Source organism: Vigna unguiculata, chromosome 10 (genome assembly GCF_004118075.2).
Source record: "Vigna unguiculata cultivar IT97K-499-35 chromosome 10, ASM411807v1, whole genome shotgun sequence".
Lineage (NCBI taxonomy): Eukaryota > Viridiplantae > Streptophyta > Magnoliopsida > Fabales > Fabaceae > Vigna > Vigna unguiculata.
The window spans coordinates 978,813-997,146 of record NC_040288.1 but is presented as its reverse complement, the minus strand read 5'-3'; the positions used below and the strand labels follow the sequence as shown (position 1 = coordinate 997,146).

Here is an 18,334-nt window from a genome sequence, read left to right as displayed (position 1 = left end):
CACGGTTTGGAGTTCCTAGGGTCCTCATAAGTGATGGTGGATCCCATTTTTGTAATGCTCAGTTAGACAAGGTTTTGAAGCATTATGAGGTTAGGCACAAAATAGCCTCTCCTTATCATCCTCAAACCAATGGCCAAGCTGAAGTGTCCAACCGAGAGATTAAGAGGATTCTTGAGAAGACTGTGGCATCATCCAGAAAGGATTGGTCGGTGAAGCTTGACGATGCTCTTTGGGCATATAGGACAGCCATGAAAACACCTGTGGGGCTGTCACCGTTCCAATTAGTATATGGCAAATCTTGTCACCTGCCGGTGGAGATGGAGCATAAGGCTTATTGGGCCTTGAAATTTCTTAACTTTGATTCATCTTTGTCTGCAGAGAAAAGAAAGTTGCAGTTGCAGGAACTTGAAGAAATGAGATTGACAGCATATGACAACTCCAAGAGATACAAGGAAAAGGTAAAGCTCTATCATGATAAGAAGCTTTTGAAGAGAGAGTTTCACCCAGGCCAGCAAGTGCTACTTTTCAATTCAAGATTCAAGCTCTTTCCTGGCAAGTTGAAATCAAAGTGGTCAGGGCCATTCACCATCAAGGATGTCAAACCATATGGCGCAGTTGAACTAATGGATCCTTCTTCTAGTGATCCAAATAGAAGTTGGATAGTAAATGGTCAGCGCTTGAAGCAGTATTTGGGAGGTGAGGTTGAACGCCTCACCACTATCATTCACTTTTCTGATCCATGAACTGTTACCCGTCAAGCTAGTGACGTTAAAGAAGCGCTAACTGGGAGGCAACCCAGGGTTGTTGTTTGCTATTGTTTTTAGAATAGGTTTGCTTCAGTTTGTATTTGTTTCTGTACTGTTTTGTTCGCCCAGCGAGTGGTGTCGCCCAGCGAGTCCGTTTCTGCAGAATCTGGTTTTCAAAAAATTATGCAGACTCGCCCAGCGACCACCACTCGCCCAGCGAATAATTGCGTAAATTTGCTTCTGGAGCAGTAGCTGGGCGAGCCACTCTCGCCCAGCGATTGTGGCTAGTTCTGAATTCAAAAATCTTACACACTCGCCCAGCTAGCACGCGCCGCCCAGCGAATAATTGAAACATTTTTTTTTGCTCTGGAACAGTAGCTGGGCGACGCTACTCGCCCAGCGACCAAGCTTCAAAAAAAAAAACAAAAAAAAAATAATAATAATAAAAATAAAAAAAAAATTTCGAATTTGGAATTGGAGGGAACTGGGACGCTCGCCCAGCGAGCTGCCTCAATCGCCCAGCGACTGCGACAGACTTTAATGCTGTCAGGAGGTCGTTGGGTCAACTCTGACTTTTCTGTAAACGAGGCTGCTCGCCCAGCGAGTAGTGTCACTCGCCCAGCGAGTGCGTCTCGCTGGCCCTAAAAACCAGATTTCCCCTCTTTTTCTTTTTCTTTCTCTTTCAAAGAAAACCCTAGCCGTTTTCTCTTCTCTCTTGGGTGTAAGTCGCGCAGCTAATTTGTGTTTCCTTCTTGCCATTCCACTTTCTTCTTGCACTCATCTTCATCAAGGTAAGTATTTCTCATCTTCTTCTTCCTTTTTCTTTCAATAATTTAGGGTTTTCTTTAGGATTTCTCATTGTTGATTTTGAATCTATGAAAATTTCTGTAACTTAGTGTTGTTCAAGTATTGCATATAGAGCATTGTGTGTGAGTACTGTGTTTGTAATTTTGATTGAGTCGCGTTCGCCTAGCGAGCTTGCTCGCGTTCATTCTGAGGCACTGTTAATCTGTTGCAGGTTTCATCACTCGCCCAGCGAGTTGCTCGCCTAGCGAGTCTGTTACAGCAGCTTCTGTTGTTGCTGCTCGCCCAGCGAGTTACTCGCCTAGCGAGTGAACCTCTGCAGCACTGTTTTCTTTTGTTTTGTTTTGTGTGTTGATATTAGCATTGTTGTTTCTAACCTTGTTTTGTGGAACAATCTCTGTGCTGCTTTTGTGATGTTAATTGTGCAGATGGCTCCTCCTAAGGCATCTCGGGATTCTAAGAAGCGGAAAGTTACTCGAGGGTCTTCGTCCCGTGCTCCTCCCATTGATTCCATGGACGAAGACGCCGAGTTTGAGTATGATCAGCATAAGTTTACATCTGAAGTTGTTGCAAGGAGATTTGTGGAGATCATGCATGTCGGTATCTTACCAGAGAGACATGTGAACTTGAAGGTGGGGGAGTTTGATGATTTCAGATTGGAGCTGGAGAGACGACAGTGGCATAGAGTGCTGGGAAACCTTCCAAATGAGGTTGATGAGGTCCTTGTTAAGGAGTTTTATGCTAATGCCTACAATTCGGATGGTTCTTTGCCACGCCAAGCCAAGGTCCGGGGCAAAATGATTAAGTTTGATCGAAAGGCATTGAACACCTTCTTGAAGACTCCTATTTTTCCTACTGATAGGAACACGCCTTATGGAGATTTTCTGAATGAAGGTAAGGACTTTGAGGCTATTGCAGCAAGATTGTGCCTTCCTGGCGAGTCCTATGTGATAGGTGTTTCTGGCACTCCTGTTTGCATTCTGCGCAAGCATCTGAACTCCTTGGCACAGATGTGGAGTGTTTTCTCATATAACAACATATCTCCTAACACTCACACCTCCGATATCAATCTTGAGTGATCGTACTTGGTTTTTGCGATCATGACCGGAATTGAAATTGATATTGGAGCTGTGATATCACAGGAGATTGCCCTCATTGCGAGTAATGCTACCAAGCTCGGGTTTCCAGCACTCATCACGGCCTTATGCAAGGCAAAAGGTGTTGTTTCAGACACGCCAGTATTGCTTCGTCTCCAACCCCCTATCAATAGTCGGTTCATCTCTAAACATTGTATGAACCCAGCAGTTGCTCATATTCCTGCACCTAGGCCGGTTCCTCGCCCTCGTCCACCGAATGTACCTCGTGCCTCATCTTCTGTTTCTGAAGCTACTTTCCAAGCAGCCATGAGTAAAATGTTTGCTAGGCAAGAGGACATTTGGGATAGCCAGCAAGCAGTTCGGCGTGGCACACGATGTATCATGGACAACTTGCATAAGTTGTCTTTGGCTGTTCCAGACACTCCAGATGATTATTTGATGACTGGTGCTCAGTTTGATGAGTACATTTCTTGGCCTCAGGGCAGGCCAGAATCTCAGTGGGGGGGTGGTACTGCTGCTGACTCTGATGATGGTGATGATGGTGATGATGGTGATGATGGTGATGATGGTGCAGATGATGCTGATGAAGCTGAGAATGCTGTTGAGGAGGAGGTTCCTCCTGATGATGATGCCTGAGATGTGTCGTGTTTAGATGTGTTGTGTTTAAGACTTTGTTTAGTTGTTTAGTGATGTGTAGTTTTGTTATGGGTTTAGTACTTTGTTTTGTCTAGACTTTATTGTTTAGTTGTGGAGTTTATGTTCGTACTTATGTTTGTATTGACATTGTGATCTCTGTTCATATAGCCTTGCATGATCTTTGGTTATTTGCTTGCAACTTTGAATGATTGATGAAATGTTGATGTGGTTGCAATGTGATTCAGTCCTTATCCAGAGTGAAATTTGGCTCAATGAATGAGATAGTTGAGTGTTGACATATGTGCTTGGTGAGAATGCTAGGAAGCTATCATTGCTATGAAGTTAATTTTTGCATGATTCTTTGAATGCAATCACACACACTTGGTTAGGGATGAAAAAGGCAATTGTTTGTTGTTATGTAATGAAGCTACTTGGCCAAATAGCTAACCTTTGTGCATAATGTGAAACCATTTTTGAACCCTTTTTGAGCCTTGATGTATTGTTTCTTTACCCTAAGCCTTGTAAAATTTTATCTTACCTTACACCATGGAAGAAGAGAACAAGTTTTATGTTGTGAACATGGGTATGAGTGGAGATTAAGTTTGGGGGAAAGATGTGATTGAGAAAGGAGAAATTGTGATGATTGAAAAAAAAAAAAAAAAAACTCAACACTCTCAATTAAAAATAAAAAGAGAATAAGCAAAGGCAAAGTAATGAAAAGGGTGCATGAAATGAAAATGGTGAGGTTGAGTTATGAAAAGATTATGGTGGTTTGTATTGTTTATATATGGGGAGTGAGGATATTCATGAATGTTTGTTTATGCATATAATTGTTCTCCTCTTCCAAGGTGATTTGATTCCATGAAAAACCATAATTCTTTGTAGCCAAGCCAAGTTTCAAGCCTAGAAAGACCTTTTGATCTAATTCAATGTGTGTGAAGTGTGTGAATGAGATGATGTGCAAAACTTTGATGGATTGGATTTATGGTATGCTAGTTGTGAGATTGTGTGGCTAACACATGTGTGAGGAAACACTGACTTTTGTGTGATTTAGTGATTCTCATTGTTGATAGTCATATTGAATTCTGGATTGAGGAATTGATTTTCATGGAAGCACCACATCATATCTTCTTGAATTTGAGAAATGCAAGTGAATGGTTTTTGATATGTGTAAAGGGGATTATGTTATGAGATCATGTCTTTGGTTCATTGTTAAGTAGAGTGTTTTGTTATGTGTTTGTACAGTTAGGTTTTCTTTTCATGAGGACATGAAAAAGTACAAGTTTGGGGGAGTTTGATAAGTATGAAAAATACTTATTATTCTTATTTTATTGGACTCCTTAATTGTACTTAATCATGTGTTTTGTGGGTAGTTTTAGGTTGTTTTTAGGTTCTTTTAGGTTAGATATATTTTGTGTTATTTTTGAGATTATTGTATAGGAAAGTGAAGGATTGGAGAAGAAGTGAAGTTATTCTGTCAGGACCCAGTCGCCCAGCGAAATGGATCAATCGCCCAGCGAGTGTTCTCCTTCGCCCAGCGAGTGATCACCGGTCGCCCAGCAAGTAAGTCATCTCGCCCAGCGAGAAGACGGTTTTCTGAAGTGGTTATAGTTTCGAAAACTTACACGAAACAGTGTGCTGGAGTGTGGGAACGCGACAGAACCAGAAAGGAGACGAAAAAGTGCCATTCTAGGGCAAGGAGACTTCACAACAATTCATCCATTCCATCAAATTCATCCATACTTTGTTCTAGATGCTTAGGAGTGACTAAACTCCTCCTTCATTGGGGTTGGATGTAATGAACCTATACTCTTTGTAATTTTCCTATGCAATGTAATCTCTTTCGTGTTCATATGTTTTATCTCAATTATAAATGTGCTTGATGGAAATCTTTGTTATTTGGTTGTATCTAATTATTGGAAAATGAATTAGAACTTAACCTTTGATAGAACAACCATGAGATTGGGTTCTAGGAATAGACGTAATCTCTAGGTCATTCTATACATTAAATCTTAATGCAAGTCATGTGTTAAAATAGTTAAGGAATTAATATTTTGACATATTTGACTTGAAACTTACTTCTAAGGAATTAGTTGTTAGTAAGCTTATGATGAGGATGTTTGAGCACGATAGAGAAATTGTGTAGGAAATATTGCGTTAATGGTTCATGAAATCCAACCTTGATGAAGTGTTTCTTAAATCCTTTTATAACTTTAGTGTTTATAAATTTTGCATGTTGTTCTTAAATTAAATCAATCTTTTACTTTGACGTTATTGCTAAAATTAGTAAATAATCACACTTAGACAAACGAACACAAATCCCTTGGGAAAACGATACTTGGACTACCATTTTTACTACTTGTAACGAATTGGTACACTTGCCAAAGAGTTAACATAACGTATTTTTCCTGTTCCTTTCTCCCTATCCCCATCAAGAGAGAAAACCAAAGGGAAATAAAGGTGCTCTACAGGAGGAAGATCACTGTATTGTTAGTACTCTACTCTAATATTATCGTTATGGCCAATTCAGTTACGCTTCCGTTTACTTTTTACAGCATGATTATCAGTATGGGATATTGTTTATGATTGATTGTTAGAATCAAAAATAGGATCATATTCTGCGTTTATGCTTACATGTGGTATCAGAGCCACCCATACTTGATTCATGTTTGTCTTTTGTTAGTTTAATTAATTTCTATTCAGAACCCTATATCCCTAATTCTAAAACCCTGAAACCCTTAATCCCAATTTTGTTTTGGGAGAAAAACCCCAAATTGAGAATCCTAGGGTTTCTTAAAACCTTAATTAAAGTAAATTATTTTAATTAATTTTGAATTTTGGGTTCAAGACATTTGAACATAAGGATTTATATTTTAGAATATAAATAATTTTATTTATTTTATATATTTTTTGGTTGTTTAATATATAAAATAAATATATTTGGTTTTGGAATAAATATATAATCAAATTTTGGTTTTGTTTAATATTTTAAATGAATTAATTGAATCAAGAAGTCACCAAAGTGACCTCTCTTGAGTAGATAGTTCGTGAAAAATGTTAAATGTTGGTGTTTATGTACGTTCATGCGAGTATTGATCGGCCCAAAGGAAGATTAATATTTGGCTGGATTGCATACACACTTGTGATGATAAACATGTGATAATTATAAGGATTTGCTTTGTCGATGATAAATTAATACTTGATTATTATCAATGTTTGATCATTACAACCAGATACCCATAGCAGTTAATATTACTGTCCAAAGACTTGATATTAATGGTGCATTAGGTGTCTTGGGATGGGATAAACCATTATTTGAATATTTTTATAATGATTTATTTTATTATGTGAGCATAATTAGTTAATTTCTCTTATTTTATATACAGCTACAATTGCTTCTGTATCTTCTAATATGAATTCTATTTCGATCCTCAACGGAACATTTTTAAAGGACTGGAAAAAGAACATGGAAATTGTTCTCAACTGCATAAGTCTAAAGCATAGTCTTACTATGGTTTGTTCTGAGGTCAATTTAGCGTCAGTACCTAGTAATAGTTGGTGGTTAGACTCAGGTGCTACTACTAACATCAATGTTTCTATGAAGGGTTGCCTAAACTACCGGAAGCCAATTGATTCTGAAAGATGGATATATGTTGAAGATGGCAAATCGGTGGAGGTGGAGGCTATTGGGCATTTTAGATTATTATTATGTACTGGTTTTTTATTTGAATTTGAAAGACACTTTTGTTGTGCCGTCATTTAGACGGAATTTAATTTCAGTTTCTTATTTGGACAAATCTGGTTATTCTTGTTCATTTGGAAACAATGAATTTAGTTTGTCTTTTAATTCAAATATTGTTGGAACTGGTTCACTTTTGGCTTATGATAATCTATATTTGCTTGATACTGTGACCACCTATAATGAAACCCTCAATGCGGAATCTCATGGTACTAAACGTAAAATTGACAATATTCAATCAGGAGCATTATGGCACAAGCGCTTAGGTCACATCTCTAAAAATAGAGTTTAACGACTTGTGTCAAATGGAATCTTAGAGTCCATTGACTTCACAAACTTTGATGTTTGTGTTGAATGCATTAATGGCAAACAGACCAAAGCGAAGAGATTAGGTGCATATAGAGCTTCTGACGTCTTAAAGTTGATTCATACGGATATTTGTGGGTCATTTCCTACACCTTCTTGGAATGGTCAACAATACTTTATATCATTCATAGACGATTACTCAAGATATGCATACTTATTTCTTATACATGAAAAGTCACAGTCTTTGGATGTGTTCAAATCTTTTAAAGTTGAAGTTGAAAATCAACTCAACAAAAGAATTAAGTTTGTTAGATCTGACCGTGGTGGTGAGTACTTGGTAGATATGATGGATCAGGTGAACAGCGTCCAGGACCTTTTGCCAGATACCTAGAGGAGTGTGGAATTGTCCCACAGTACACCATGCCGGAATCACCCAGTATGAATGGTGTAACTGAGAGACGAAACCAGACTCTTAAGGATATGGTAAGGAGTATGATTTGTCATTCCACCTTACTAGAGTCACTCTGGGGAGAGGCACTAAAGACGACAGCTTATATTCTAAACAGAGTACCAACTAAAGCAGCTACTAAAACACCTTATGAGCTTTGGATTGGGTGAAAGCCTAGTCTAAAGCATTTCCATGTGTAGGGTTGTCCAGCTGAGGCAAAGCCTTATAAGCCAAATGAAAAGAAATTGGACTCCCGAACAGTAAGTAGTTACTTTATTGGTTATTCTGGGAGATCAGGGGATATAAATTTTATGATCCCATATTAAAAACAATTTTTGAGACAGGGACTGCTACATTCTTTAAGGATATTGAGTTTGGGGGAAGAATCAGATTAGGAAATTTGTTTTGGAGGAAGAATCAGTAATAATTCCAGAACCGATTCAAACAATTACTTTTGATGAAGTAAGTTCAAAACCTCCACAAAACATTGCTGATTAACCCCATACTCAAGATGATTTGGTTGTTCGTGAAGAACAAACTCAAGATCCTCAACAACCTATACTTCATGAGCCAGCACCTTTGCGGAGATCCATGAGAGAAAGGAGAAGTGCCATTTCAGATGATTATGTTGTATTTCTCCAAGAAAATGAAGATCCTAACAATGGTGTGATGGAAGATGATCCAATCACCGTCCGTCAAGCCATACAGGATCCTAATTCAGAAAAATGGATTGAAGCAATGAGGGAAGAGTATAAATCCATGCAAGACAATAAGGTTTGGGAACTTGTCCAATTACTAGAAGGTGTGAAACCCATTGGTTGTAAATGGTTATTTAAGACCAAACGAGATTCTAACGGTAATGTGGAGAGGTATAAGGCTCGTCTTGTAGCTAAGAGATTTACTCAAAAAGAAGGGATTGACTTTAAAGAGACTTTTTCTCCAGTTTCATCAAAAGACTCTTTTAGGACAATTATGGCTCTTGTTGCACATTATGATTTGGAGCTTCATCAAATGGATGTCAAAACGGCGTTTCTCAATGGTGACATTGACGAGACGATCTATATGGTGCAACCAGAAAATTTTGTGTCGGGAGACCCAAAGAATATGGTTTGCAAATTGACTAAATCCATTTATGGACTAAAACAAGTATCCCGTCAATGGTACCATAAATTTCATCAAGTAATTCTCTCATTTGGCTTCAAGATGAATCTTGTTGATGATTGTGTGTATCACAAGTTTAAAGGGAGCAAGTTTATTTTCCTGATCTTGTATGTTGATGACATTTTGCTTGCCATTAATGATATAGGCATATTACACGAAACTAAGAAATTTCTGTCAAGGAATTTTGAAATGAAAGATCTTGGTGACGCCTCCTTTGTATTAGGAATTCAGATACACCGAGATCGATCTCGGGGTATTCTAAGATTATCACAAAGGAGCTATATCGATAAAGTTCTTAAAAGGTTTAGCATGCATGAATGTAAATCCGGGGATACTCCAGTTGCTAAGGGAGACAAGTTCAGTCTCAACCAGTGCCCAAAGGGAAATTTGGAAATTAAGGAAATGAAGAAGATTCCTTATGCGTCAGCTGTAGGGAGTTTGATGTATGCCCAAGTATGTACGCGTTCAGACATAGCATACATAGTTGGGATTCTAGGCAGATACTTAAGCAATCCAGGAATGGACCATTGGAAAGCAGCAAAGAGGGTCATGAGATATTTAAAGAGAACAAGAGGTTATATGCTCACATACAGGAGGTCAGACCAGTTGGAGATCACTGGGTTTTCTGACTCAGATTTTGCAGGATGTCAAGATAGCTTAAAATCTACTTCAGGCTACATTTTTATGTCGGTAGGTGGTGCGGTTTCTTGGCGCAGTGTCAAGCAAACCCAAAGCTTCATCCACCATGGCAGCAGAATTTGTAGCATGCTATGAGGCATCCAATCATGGGATATGGCTGAGAAATTTTGTCACAGGGTTGAAAATTGTGGAAAGCATTGAAAGACCACTTAAATTATATTGTGACAATAAATCAGTTGTATTGTATTCCAACAACAATAGGAGCTTGACTAAGTCGAAGCACATCGACATTAAGTTCCTAGTTGTTAAAGAAAGAGTACAGAGTGAACAGATTTCCATAGAACATTTAGGGACAAACTCCATGATTGCAGATCCTCTAACTAAAGGACTTCCACCCAAGGTCTTTCATCAGCATGTTGCTCACATTGGTGTTTTACAGTTTGAGGAATCTGAGGTTTTGTGGGAGATAGTCATTTTTATATGTTTTATGTTCTATGCTTAATTTCTTGTATGCATACATTAAACTTTCAGACATATTTGGTTATTTATATATGTGGTTTTAATTTTTACATTTTGTACATTAAGTTTTTATATTGATCTCATTAAGTTAAAGTTTGGACCAGTTGAAAATATATGTGTATATACAGATCACCTTCACATAATTTTTCATGCTACACATTTCATGATGAATCCATGTCAATTGGTTGTGTCAGGATTAGTGATCATTGTTGGTTTTAGTTGCGATTGATGCAATGAAAAACTGGTTTGGTTCTATATACTGATATAATCAATGGACAGGACTTTTGGAGTATGCTCGAGTAATATAATGGCAATTTTGAGCTCATAAAGTCTAACACATTTATAAGTTGTAAGGACATATATATTTGTGACCAGTGGGAGATTGTTAGTAATTTTGGGTCATGCATATATATGACACATAATTAAATGTGTTAGGAGCATTATTTATAAAGCCAAATAATAAAGTGATATGACTAAATTAAAGATTTGGCTAAAGGCATATGTCATGAAAATAAATATTGTGTAGAGACCAGTTAGTAATTTCTAATTTGATGAGGGGCCAAATTAGAAATACTAAAACTTAAGTAATTTAGTTTATAAATGGTCGTGGTCCCCTTCTAAGAACACACACAGAGTCCTAACATATTTTTCCTGTTCCTTTCTCCCTATCCCCATCAAGAGAGAAAACCAAAGGGAAATAAAGGTGCTCTACAGGAGGAAGATCACTGTATCGTTAGTACTCTACTCTAATATTATCGTTATGGCCAATTCAGGTACGCTTTCGTTTACTTTTTACAGCATGATTATCAGTATGGGATATTGTTTATGATTGATTGTTAGAATCAATAATATGATCATATTCTGCGTTTATGCTTACAACTACAACAATGGGTCACCATGTAGACAATAAGAGCGCCTTAAACTCACGGTGGCAATGGAAAACCTGAAATGCAACGATACCAAAATAAAACAAGAAGGATGTTAGAGTTTTGCAATTATAAACAAACCTCAACGAACGAGAAGAAAAACAAGACGAAAAAGATAAATGAACCTCAACGAAGGACTTCTTGGAGGACAAAATGGAGGAAAACGCGAGTTCTACAATGGTGGAGAAGAAGAACGACGAGTTCTACAGCGACGCGATGCAACAGAACCTCTCACAGGCTTGTAAATATTCACAAATTAACCTTCTATAGAGGGGTAAAGGTTTTGGTTTTATGTAAAACCAAAATCTATACAAACTGACTGAGTATAGGCTATGGTTCACTCAAAGAATCGAAGCCTATACTTAGACAATTAGAGTATACGCTTTGGTTGTACATAGAATTGGGATCTATATTTAGACACTCAAGTAAAGTCTTTTAAAAACATAGTGGTATTTTTGAAATTATTGACAAAGTATAGGCTATGATTTTAAGTTAATTGAAGCCTATACCCTTACTATTTGAGTATAGACTTTGGTTCTTTGAGAGAACTGAAGGTACATTCAGGTAGTCAGGGTTAGGGATGTCGACGGAGCAGGTAGGGTACGGGTAGTAGCTCCCCTGTAACCTACCTGCTAGATAAATATTCGTCCCATACCCATATCCATATTTGTGCGGGTATATATCCGCATTTTTTTTTTAATATTCACGGATATTCATATGTACCTGTGGGTATTTACAAAAGAAAATTTTAATATTTAATAAAAAAAATTAAACATGAATTCAAATAAAAATACAATGCATAACCTTTATAAATTTCAAACAAAGGGAAAATAAGTCATTTAAATAGTGCTGAATGGCAGTTTACAAACAAATGAAGATTTTTTAAAACCAATTGATAGAAAATAACCTATTCAAAATCTATGTGTTATTAATAATTTCTTTTAATTTAAGTTAGAGTATAGTGGATACAAGTATTCACGGGTGCGGATGTTATGATACTCGTACCCGTCCGTTAACATGCGGGTATAAAAAATACTTGTACCCGTTATCCGTAGATATCCATTTTCAATATCCATTTACTACCTGTTGCGGATTTTATTCGCAGATACCTACGAGTATGGATTTTTTGACATCCCTAATCAAGGTATAGGTTTCGATTAACTTAGAACTACAACACATACTTTGACGATAATTTAAAAATGCCATTAGAGGTTTCATTTCTTTTAAAATCAAAGTATATTATTTTTGCACTAATAGAGGTTGCAAAAGACTTCCATCGACAAGCGGACATTTTCTTTTTCAAAGAAATGGCCACGTGCATAGCTATGCTCCATTTGGTATAATTCTTATGGTTAAGAGATTGAGAAGTAAGGACAAGACCAGCTCCATCGAAATAATGCAAGAACACAAGTAACTTATTGAGAATAATTTTTGAAGTTGATTTTACATCTTTCAAATCCAATGTTAGAGATTAAACTCCATTAAGGCAAATTCTGATAAGTGATAATAAATATTTGAAGAAACCTTTGTTTAAAGAAAATATTTTATTTTATCTTAAATATCAAAAAAAATATATTGTCATGTTTAATTTTTTTAAATAATATTTTAGAGAAACAATGATTTTTAAAATATACATTTAGGTTCTTCTTTAATGTAGTGAAAATATAAAATTAAAAGTTTTAGTTAAAATAAAAATATATCATGTAATTAATAAATTTTTCAATAAAAATAATACATTACTTTTTATTTCTATAAAATTTATGCAAATTTTCTGAAATAATACTTTAACTTAATCAAATAGATTTGTAGTTATTCATGAGAAAAATAAATTCTTATATCAAATACTTGATAATTATAATTTTATTATTTTAGTTATTATTTTAATCCGAATTTGTATAGTTATATAATCACGATTTTATTATTTAAATAAAAGTTAAAAACATATCATCATTTTATATTTCACAAAATCATAATTTTATATTTATATAAATTCAAATTAAAATTTTAAAAATTTTAAATTATAAAATTTAAAAATAATAAAATAATATGTTGTGACACATGAGCAAGTGACATGCATGATAAGATAAAAAAAATTCAAATTATCAGAATTAGAAATATAATTAAAAATAAAAAAATATAGAGAGAGAGGATGATGCATCACAAAAGAAAAAAAAAACACTTAAAACAAACAAGATAAAGAAGAACGACCTATCAATATAAATGGTCAAATTTATTTACGTTATCTTTATCTTTAATATGACATAATTTTGAATAAATGTTTATTCCTTTCTCTCTTTTTTTTCTTTAAACTTATTTATTATTTATTATATCTTTTGTCTTTTACAATAACTTTCAAATAATTTACATATGAATTTATTGTATTAGATAAATAAAATAAAGAATTATACGAGTATCTTATCGTAGTTTTAATTATCGAAAGATATCGAAACCAACCACACTATACGAGGAAGAAGTGATGAGCAAACATTAAATCTTAAAGCTTGGAAAACCCTCTCTTCCCTGTCCCTAAGAATTGGGAGAGAGTAATTTGGTCTATAGCAACTCAATTGAACCCATCAATCCGACACCATGCAGGTACACTCTTTTCCCAATTTCTTTCAAATCCTGCAATACAATTGTTATTTTACTTATCAATTTTCCTATCCCTGGGTGAATTAGAGTTAATTAGGGTTTTGAAATTTGGGTACCAAAATAAATTTGGGCGTTTTATGCAGGCCAGTGATAGGTTTAACATCAACTCTCAGCTCGAGCATCTCCAAGCCAAATATGTTGGAACTGGTCATGCCGATATGAACAGATTGTCAGTTTCGCTCTCATTCTTTTCCCCAAAATTCATTCTCAATTTTTGTTTTCCTTTTTCCATTTTTTTTATAAATTATTTGCCAATCGTTTGTTTTTTCTTGCCTGTAATGTGTGTGCAGTGAATGGGCAGTGAACATTCAGCGTGATAGCTATGCGTCATACATTGGCCACTACCCTTTACTGGCATACTTTTCTATTGCTGAAAATGAATCTATTGGAAGGGAACGCTATAGTTTTATGCAGGTTATTTCTCTTTCTCTGTGGACATTTTTTTTCCCCTTCAACTTAGTTGCATTTTTTGTCTCTGCTTTATAATAGATGTGTCTTGTCTTTGGTAAGAGTTCAAGTGAATTGGAAGTCCCACTCTAAAAATGAGTGAAATGACTGATATACAAGTAAAAGAACCCATGAACTTATTGGCATAGTCTTTTATATAGGCTTGTTCACAACATATTAGGACTGAATCTCCCGAGAAAAACTGACAGTAGTATCAGAGCAGAGCCTATGGTTCATTCTGGTGATGACTCGACAATTATGGTATAAAGTAGGTGAAGGAACCTAAAGTTTAAGGGTTTTTTACCACTAAGATACTCGTGTTAGAGAGTTATGTGTTCCAATGTGAAGAGACTCACGCCTGACGAAGAGATTGAAGAGATTGTTAAGAGTTCAAGCTGAGTTGAAAGTCACACATATGGTAAAACTGAGTAAAATGACTAATATATAAGTAAAAGAACTAGTAAACTCATTGTCATAAAATTTTGAATTCGAAATGGTGTCCTGGTCTCTTATCCCTTATGTCTTCTTCACAACTCATTGGGGACAAATCTCCTGGTGTCTTCCTTCATAAAAACCCAATAGTCTTCTAGCTTTGATATTAAGTCAGGTCTTTATCTATGTCCAGTAGTTTGTTTCACTGTCATCTTAGTAAAAGACAAATGCTAGCAGTACACTTTTCTTTTCAGTGTTCTAATGTATTGGGAGAGTTCATGAACGAAGAGTGGGAACAGTTACTGGTGTAACTGAAGTGTCTCAAGTTAATTTTGCCCAATAGCATAGACAAGAGTGCGTTACTAACATTTCTTTGTAGTGAAATATATTAATTTCTGCCAAACATGTTGTCTATGGACTTTTGAGACAATGGTGAAAAGAAAATCACTTGTTACTTGTGATGCTTTTCTGCTGAAGTTGTTGACTGCTGCCGTTATTGTTTGCTTATCCTGTTATTTTAGTAGAGTTTTTGTGTTGGCCCAATATGGGTTGTGGATCTAACATGATGGATCATAATGTTATATCATAAAAAAATATCCATCAGTATCTTGCTTTTATCCTAGAATATCTGCAATATCTTACCACATCACATCTTAGATAGTCTTATCTTAGAGGGGTTTATGCTGTCTTTAAGAAGCTATGTGCTCTTTAGGATCAGGAGTGTTTTGTTAGTATAATTGTGTAAGGGAGGTTTAGTGTGCTTATGTGTCGTTAAAACAGTAAAACATCACAATATGAATAGGGTATTATTCATAGTCTCCCTTCGCTCAATGAAACATCATAATTTCAGCACATACATTCATAAAAGTGACCACCCTATACCACAATTATGTAGCATTTGAGCAATGTGAATCTTCTTAATTCAGAGCTTTGTGGTGTCTCTGAACCTGCAACATGTTTATTCATCCTAATCCAATCGAGAGGGGAGGGGGGGGGGGGGGGGGGGGCTGGAATTCTGAAAGGAATTAGCAAGCAAGAAGTATAATTTACAATTATCTAAAGAGTAGTTATAGCATGACCCTTCTCTGAATTTTTTCTTGTCATGTTATCCTGAACTTGGATTCTCTGCTGGATCTTTAGCATTGTTTCTTTGTTGTGTTTTCAAAATACATTGATTTTGATATTCTAAAATATATTAAAAACTTTTTTTAATATACCAATATCAGTATATTTTGAAGGTCCATCAGAGGGACAACACCAAAAATCAACAGAGAATCCAGACCCTGTTAACCTTCTCTTTAGTGTAGTCTACAAAGTCATCATCTTTTCCTTATAAGTTATATGACAAATTCTATCTTTGGTGCAGAAAATGCTCCTGCCTTGTGGATTACCTCCAGAAAGAGAAGATGATTAATCACAAGTACAGTTTATGTAGTATTTGACAATGTATTGTGTTGTGTTTGTTATCTGATAGAGTAAACAGATGGTTGTCCTTGATTACATATTGTAGTGATCTTTCTTTGGCTTGTGGATGCTTAAGTAGTTGTTATGGAGCTTGAAAATTTTTCAAAATATGTTTAGTTTATTGTTGGATCTTAATTTTGTCTGTGTTTCTTAAATGGTGCCCTTTAGATTGAACGAACCTTGTATTCGCAACGGATTTTATGTAGTAATTATTTCCTTCGGAAATTTTAATAATGACTTCCTTTTTTGAAAGCATTATCGCACTGCTACTCCCAACATCAACTTCATTGGTTAGAATAGTTCAATACATGCATTTAAATAAAATGATTGGATACAGGAAGAGAATGATAAGGTGCAGAAAGCAATTGTCCTAGCTGATATGTTCTGGTTGTTCTTTTAGACCTTGAAGGGCTATTAATATTTGGAAATTACTTCCTGTACCTCATCGTTTTCTTCCTGCACCCACCCGATATTTTCAGGAATTTATTTTTTCAAATACAATAAACGATTCAGAATTTTTTTTTTTCAGAAGTCAAACATATCCTTTTAGAGAAAACATTTTTTGGAAACTTTTGATAGGGTGGGAGAAGAAATTTAATGAGGTGAAGGAATTTAAACTATTCACCCAAAGTGGTCCGTTAACTTTTCTGTAAGTATCCATTTTAATATTCCTATTCAAGAAAGTCTTGAGATTAAAACTTCATAATAAAAAAGTACATGTAAATTAAAATTTTTATAAATTTATTGTTCTATAAATGAATTTGAATATCCCTTGTATTCTTTATAAATATGTAAATTAAAATTTATTTCATATTATGAGTCTTATGGTTAGGTTAATTAAGTTACACTTTGTTGGTAAAGTCGTCATCAACTTCTCTATAAACTTTAATATCCTTGTCTTAGATAAATCTTGACATTAAAACTCCATAATTGAAAAGCTTACATGTAAACTAAAATGTAATTCATAATGTAAATCTTAAGATTAGGTTAACTAAGTATAATTTGCCGGCAAAGTCTTTTACCAATGTCTTTGTAATACCCATAAAACTTCAATATTTTAGTCTGAGTGTTGACATTAAAACTTAATAATTGAAAAACTTACATGTAAATTAAAATTTAATCTATATTGGGAGACCTAGAATTATAGGTTAATTAAATTATGGTGGTGGAGGAGTTGCAAATTCTCATTATATAAACTATATAGGAACTAGTAAAAAGTGGTAGATGGTGTAGGACCACATGACTTTTGTGGAATGCATTTTCTGAGTTTGAAACTTGTTATCCACACTTTGACCTATTGTGTGATTAGAGTTTATAATTAATTTGACCATACCTAACTAATCCATCTAGTTTTCTTTAAGCCATTTTAAATTTGGAAAATGTGCCTTTATGCATACACATAATCCCAAGAATAAAGGTACCAACAATATTTAATTTGCACCATTACTCATCCACAAGAATATAGTATTATCTTTTCAATTTGGAGTTTATATACATGTGATATTAGTTGTTATTAGGGACGTTAAAAAAATCCGTACCCAATAAAACTTGTAATGGATAGGAAACGAATATTAAAAATGGATACCCGCTATCTGTGGATACGAGTATTTTTTATATTTGCAGGTTAACATGACGGGCACGGATATTATAGTATCCGTACCCGTAGATACACATATCCGTTAAACTTTAATTCACAAAAATACCTTTACATATATATATATATAATATGATTTTCTTGTAATGTGATTTTATTTATAGTTAATTTTTAAAAGTATCTGCCGAACTGATTTTAGTGAGATTTCTTCTATCAAACATATTTTTTAATTGACAATAAATGAATTTAAAATTTTATTTACAGAATTTCAAGTCTACCAACTTCATGGTTGTCAACAGAATATATATTATTGCACTGAGCTTTTGGCAAATAAATAATAATTATCAACAAATAAAAGTTCAACACGAAGGCTAATATTGAAAGTGATAAGCATGTGGTAGTGGTAGTGGTTGGCTTAATCTATAAGTAGTAATTAAAAAATAAGTGTTAATGAGTTTATGCCAGTTGTATTCTTAATAAGAAAAAAACATGGTGCTTTAGTTTATCACCAAAATATTTAACTGTAGTAGTTGATTATTTGCTCACATGAGTTCAAATATTTTAAACGAAAGGACAAAATTAAAATAAGAAAAAAAAAAAAAAAGAGGAGAAAGTGCATTTTTTTCTTAAAACTCGTTTTTTTAAAATATATCTATTTTATTTCTTCCTTGTGAAAACGACCACCACTTAAATGCATTGGAATTGTTTCATGGTCAATAATTGT

The 18,334-nt window shown here is 34.9% G+C and overlaps 1 protein-coding gene across 2 annotated transcripts; it reads left to right on the top strand.

The window, feature by feature from the left end:
- The first annotated feature begins 13,421 nt into the window (after window positions 1-13,421).
- LOC114166073 (uncharacterized protein At4g14342-like) lies at window positions 13,422-16,268 on the top strand. 2 transcript variants are annotated; one of them, XM_028050728.1, is made up of 4 exons: window positions 13,422-13,616; window positions 13,757-13,842; window positions 13,964-14,087; window positions 15,919-16,268. In XM_028050728.1, exons 1-4 carry the CDS (start codon window positions 13,611-13,613, stop codon window positions 15,964-15,966), a joined length of 264 nt encoding a protein of 87 aa, XP_027906529.1. In that variant the 5' UTR covers window positions 13,422-13,610; the 3' UTR covers window positions 15,967-16,268. The 2 variants fall into 2 exon arrangements, with proteins under 2 accessions (XP_027906529.1, XP_027906530.1); XM_028050729.1 differs by lacking the exon at window positions 13,422-13,616 and having other exon boundaries at window positions 13,751-13,842; window positions 15,919-16,215.
- Window positions 16,269-18,334: the final 2,066 nt, after the last annotated feature.

Coding starts and splice junctions, on each gene's coding strand:
- LOC114166073 (XM_028050728.1), top strand. Junction 13,843..13,963: donor CATGCCGATATGAACAGATT/GTCAGTTTCGCT, acceptor ATGTGTGTGCAG/TGAATGGGCAGTGAACATTC. Junction 14,088..15,918: donor AACGCTATAGTTTTATGCAG/GTTATTTCTCTT, acceptor TCTTTGGTGCAG/AAAATGCTCCTGCCTTGTGG.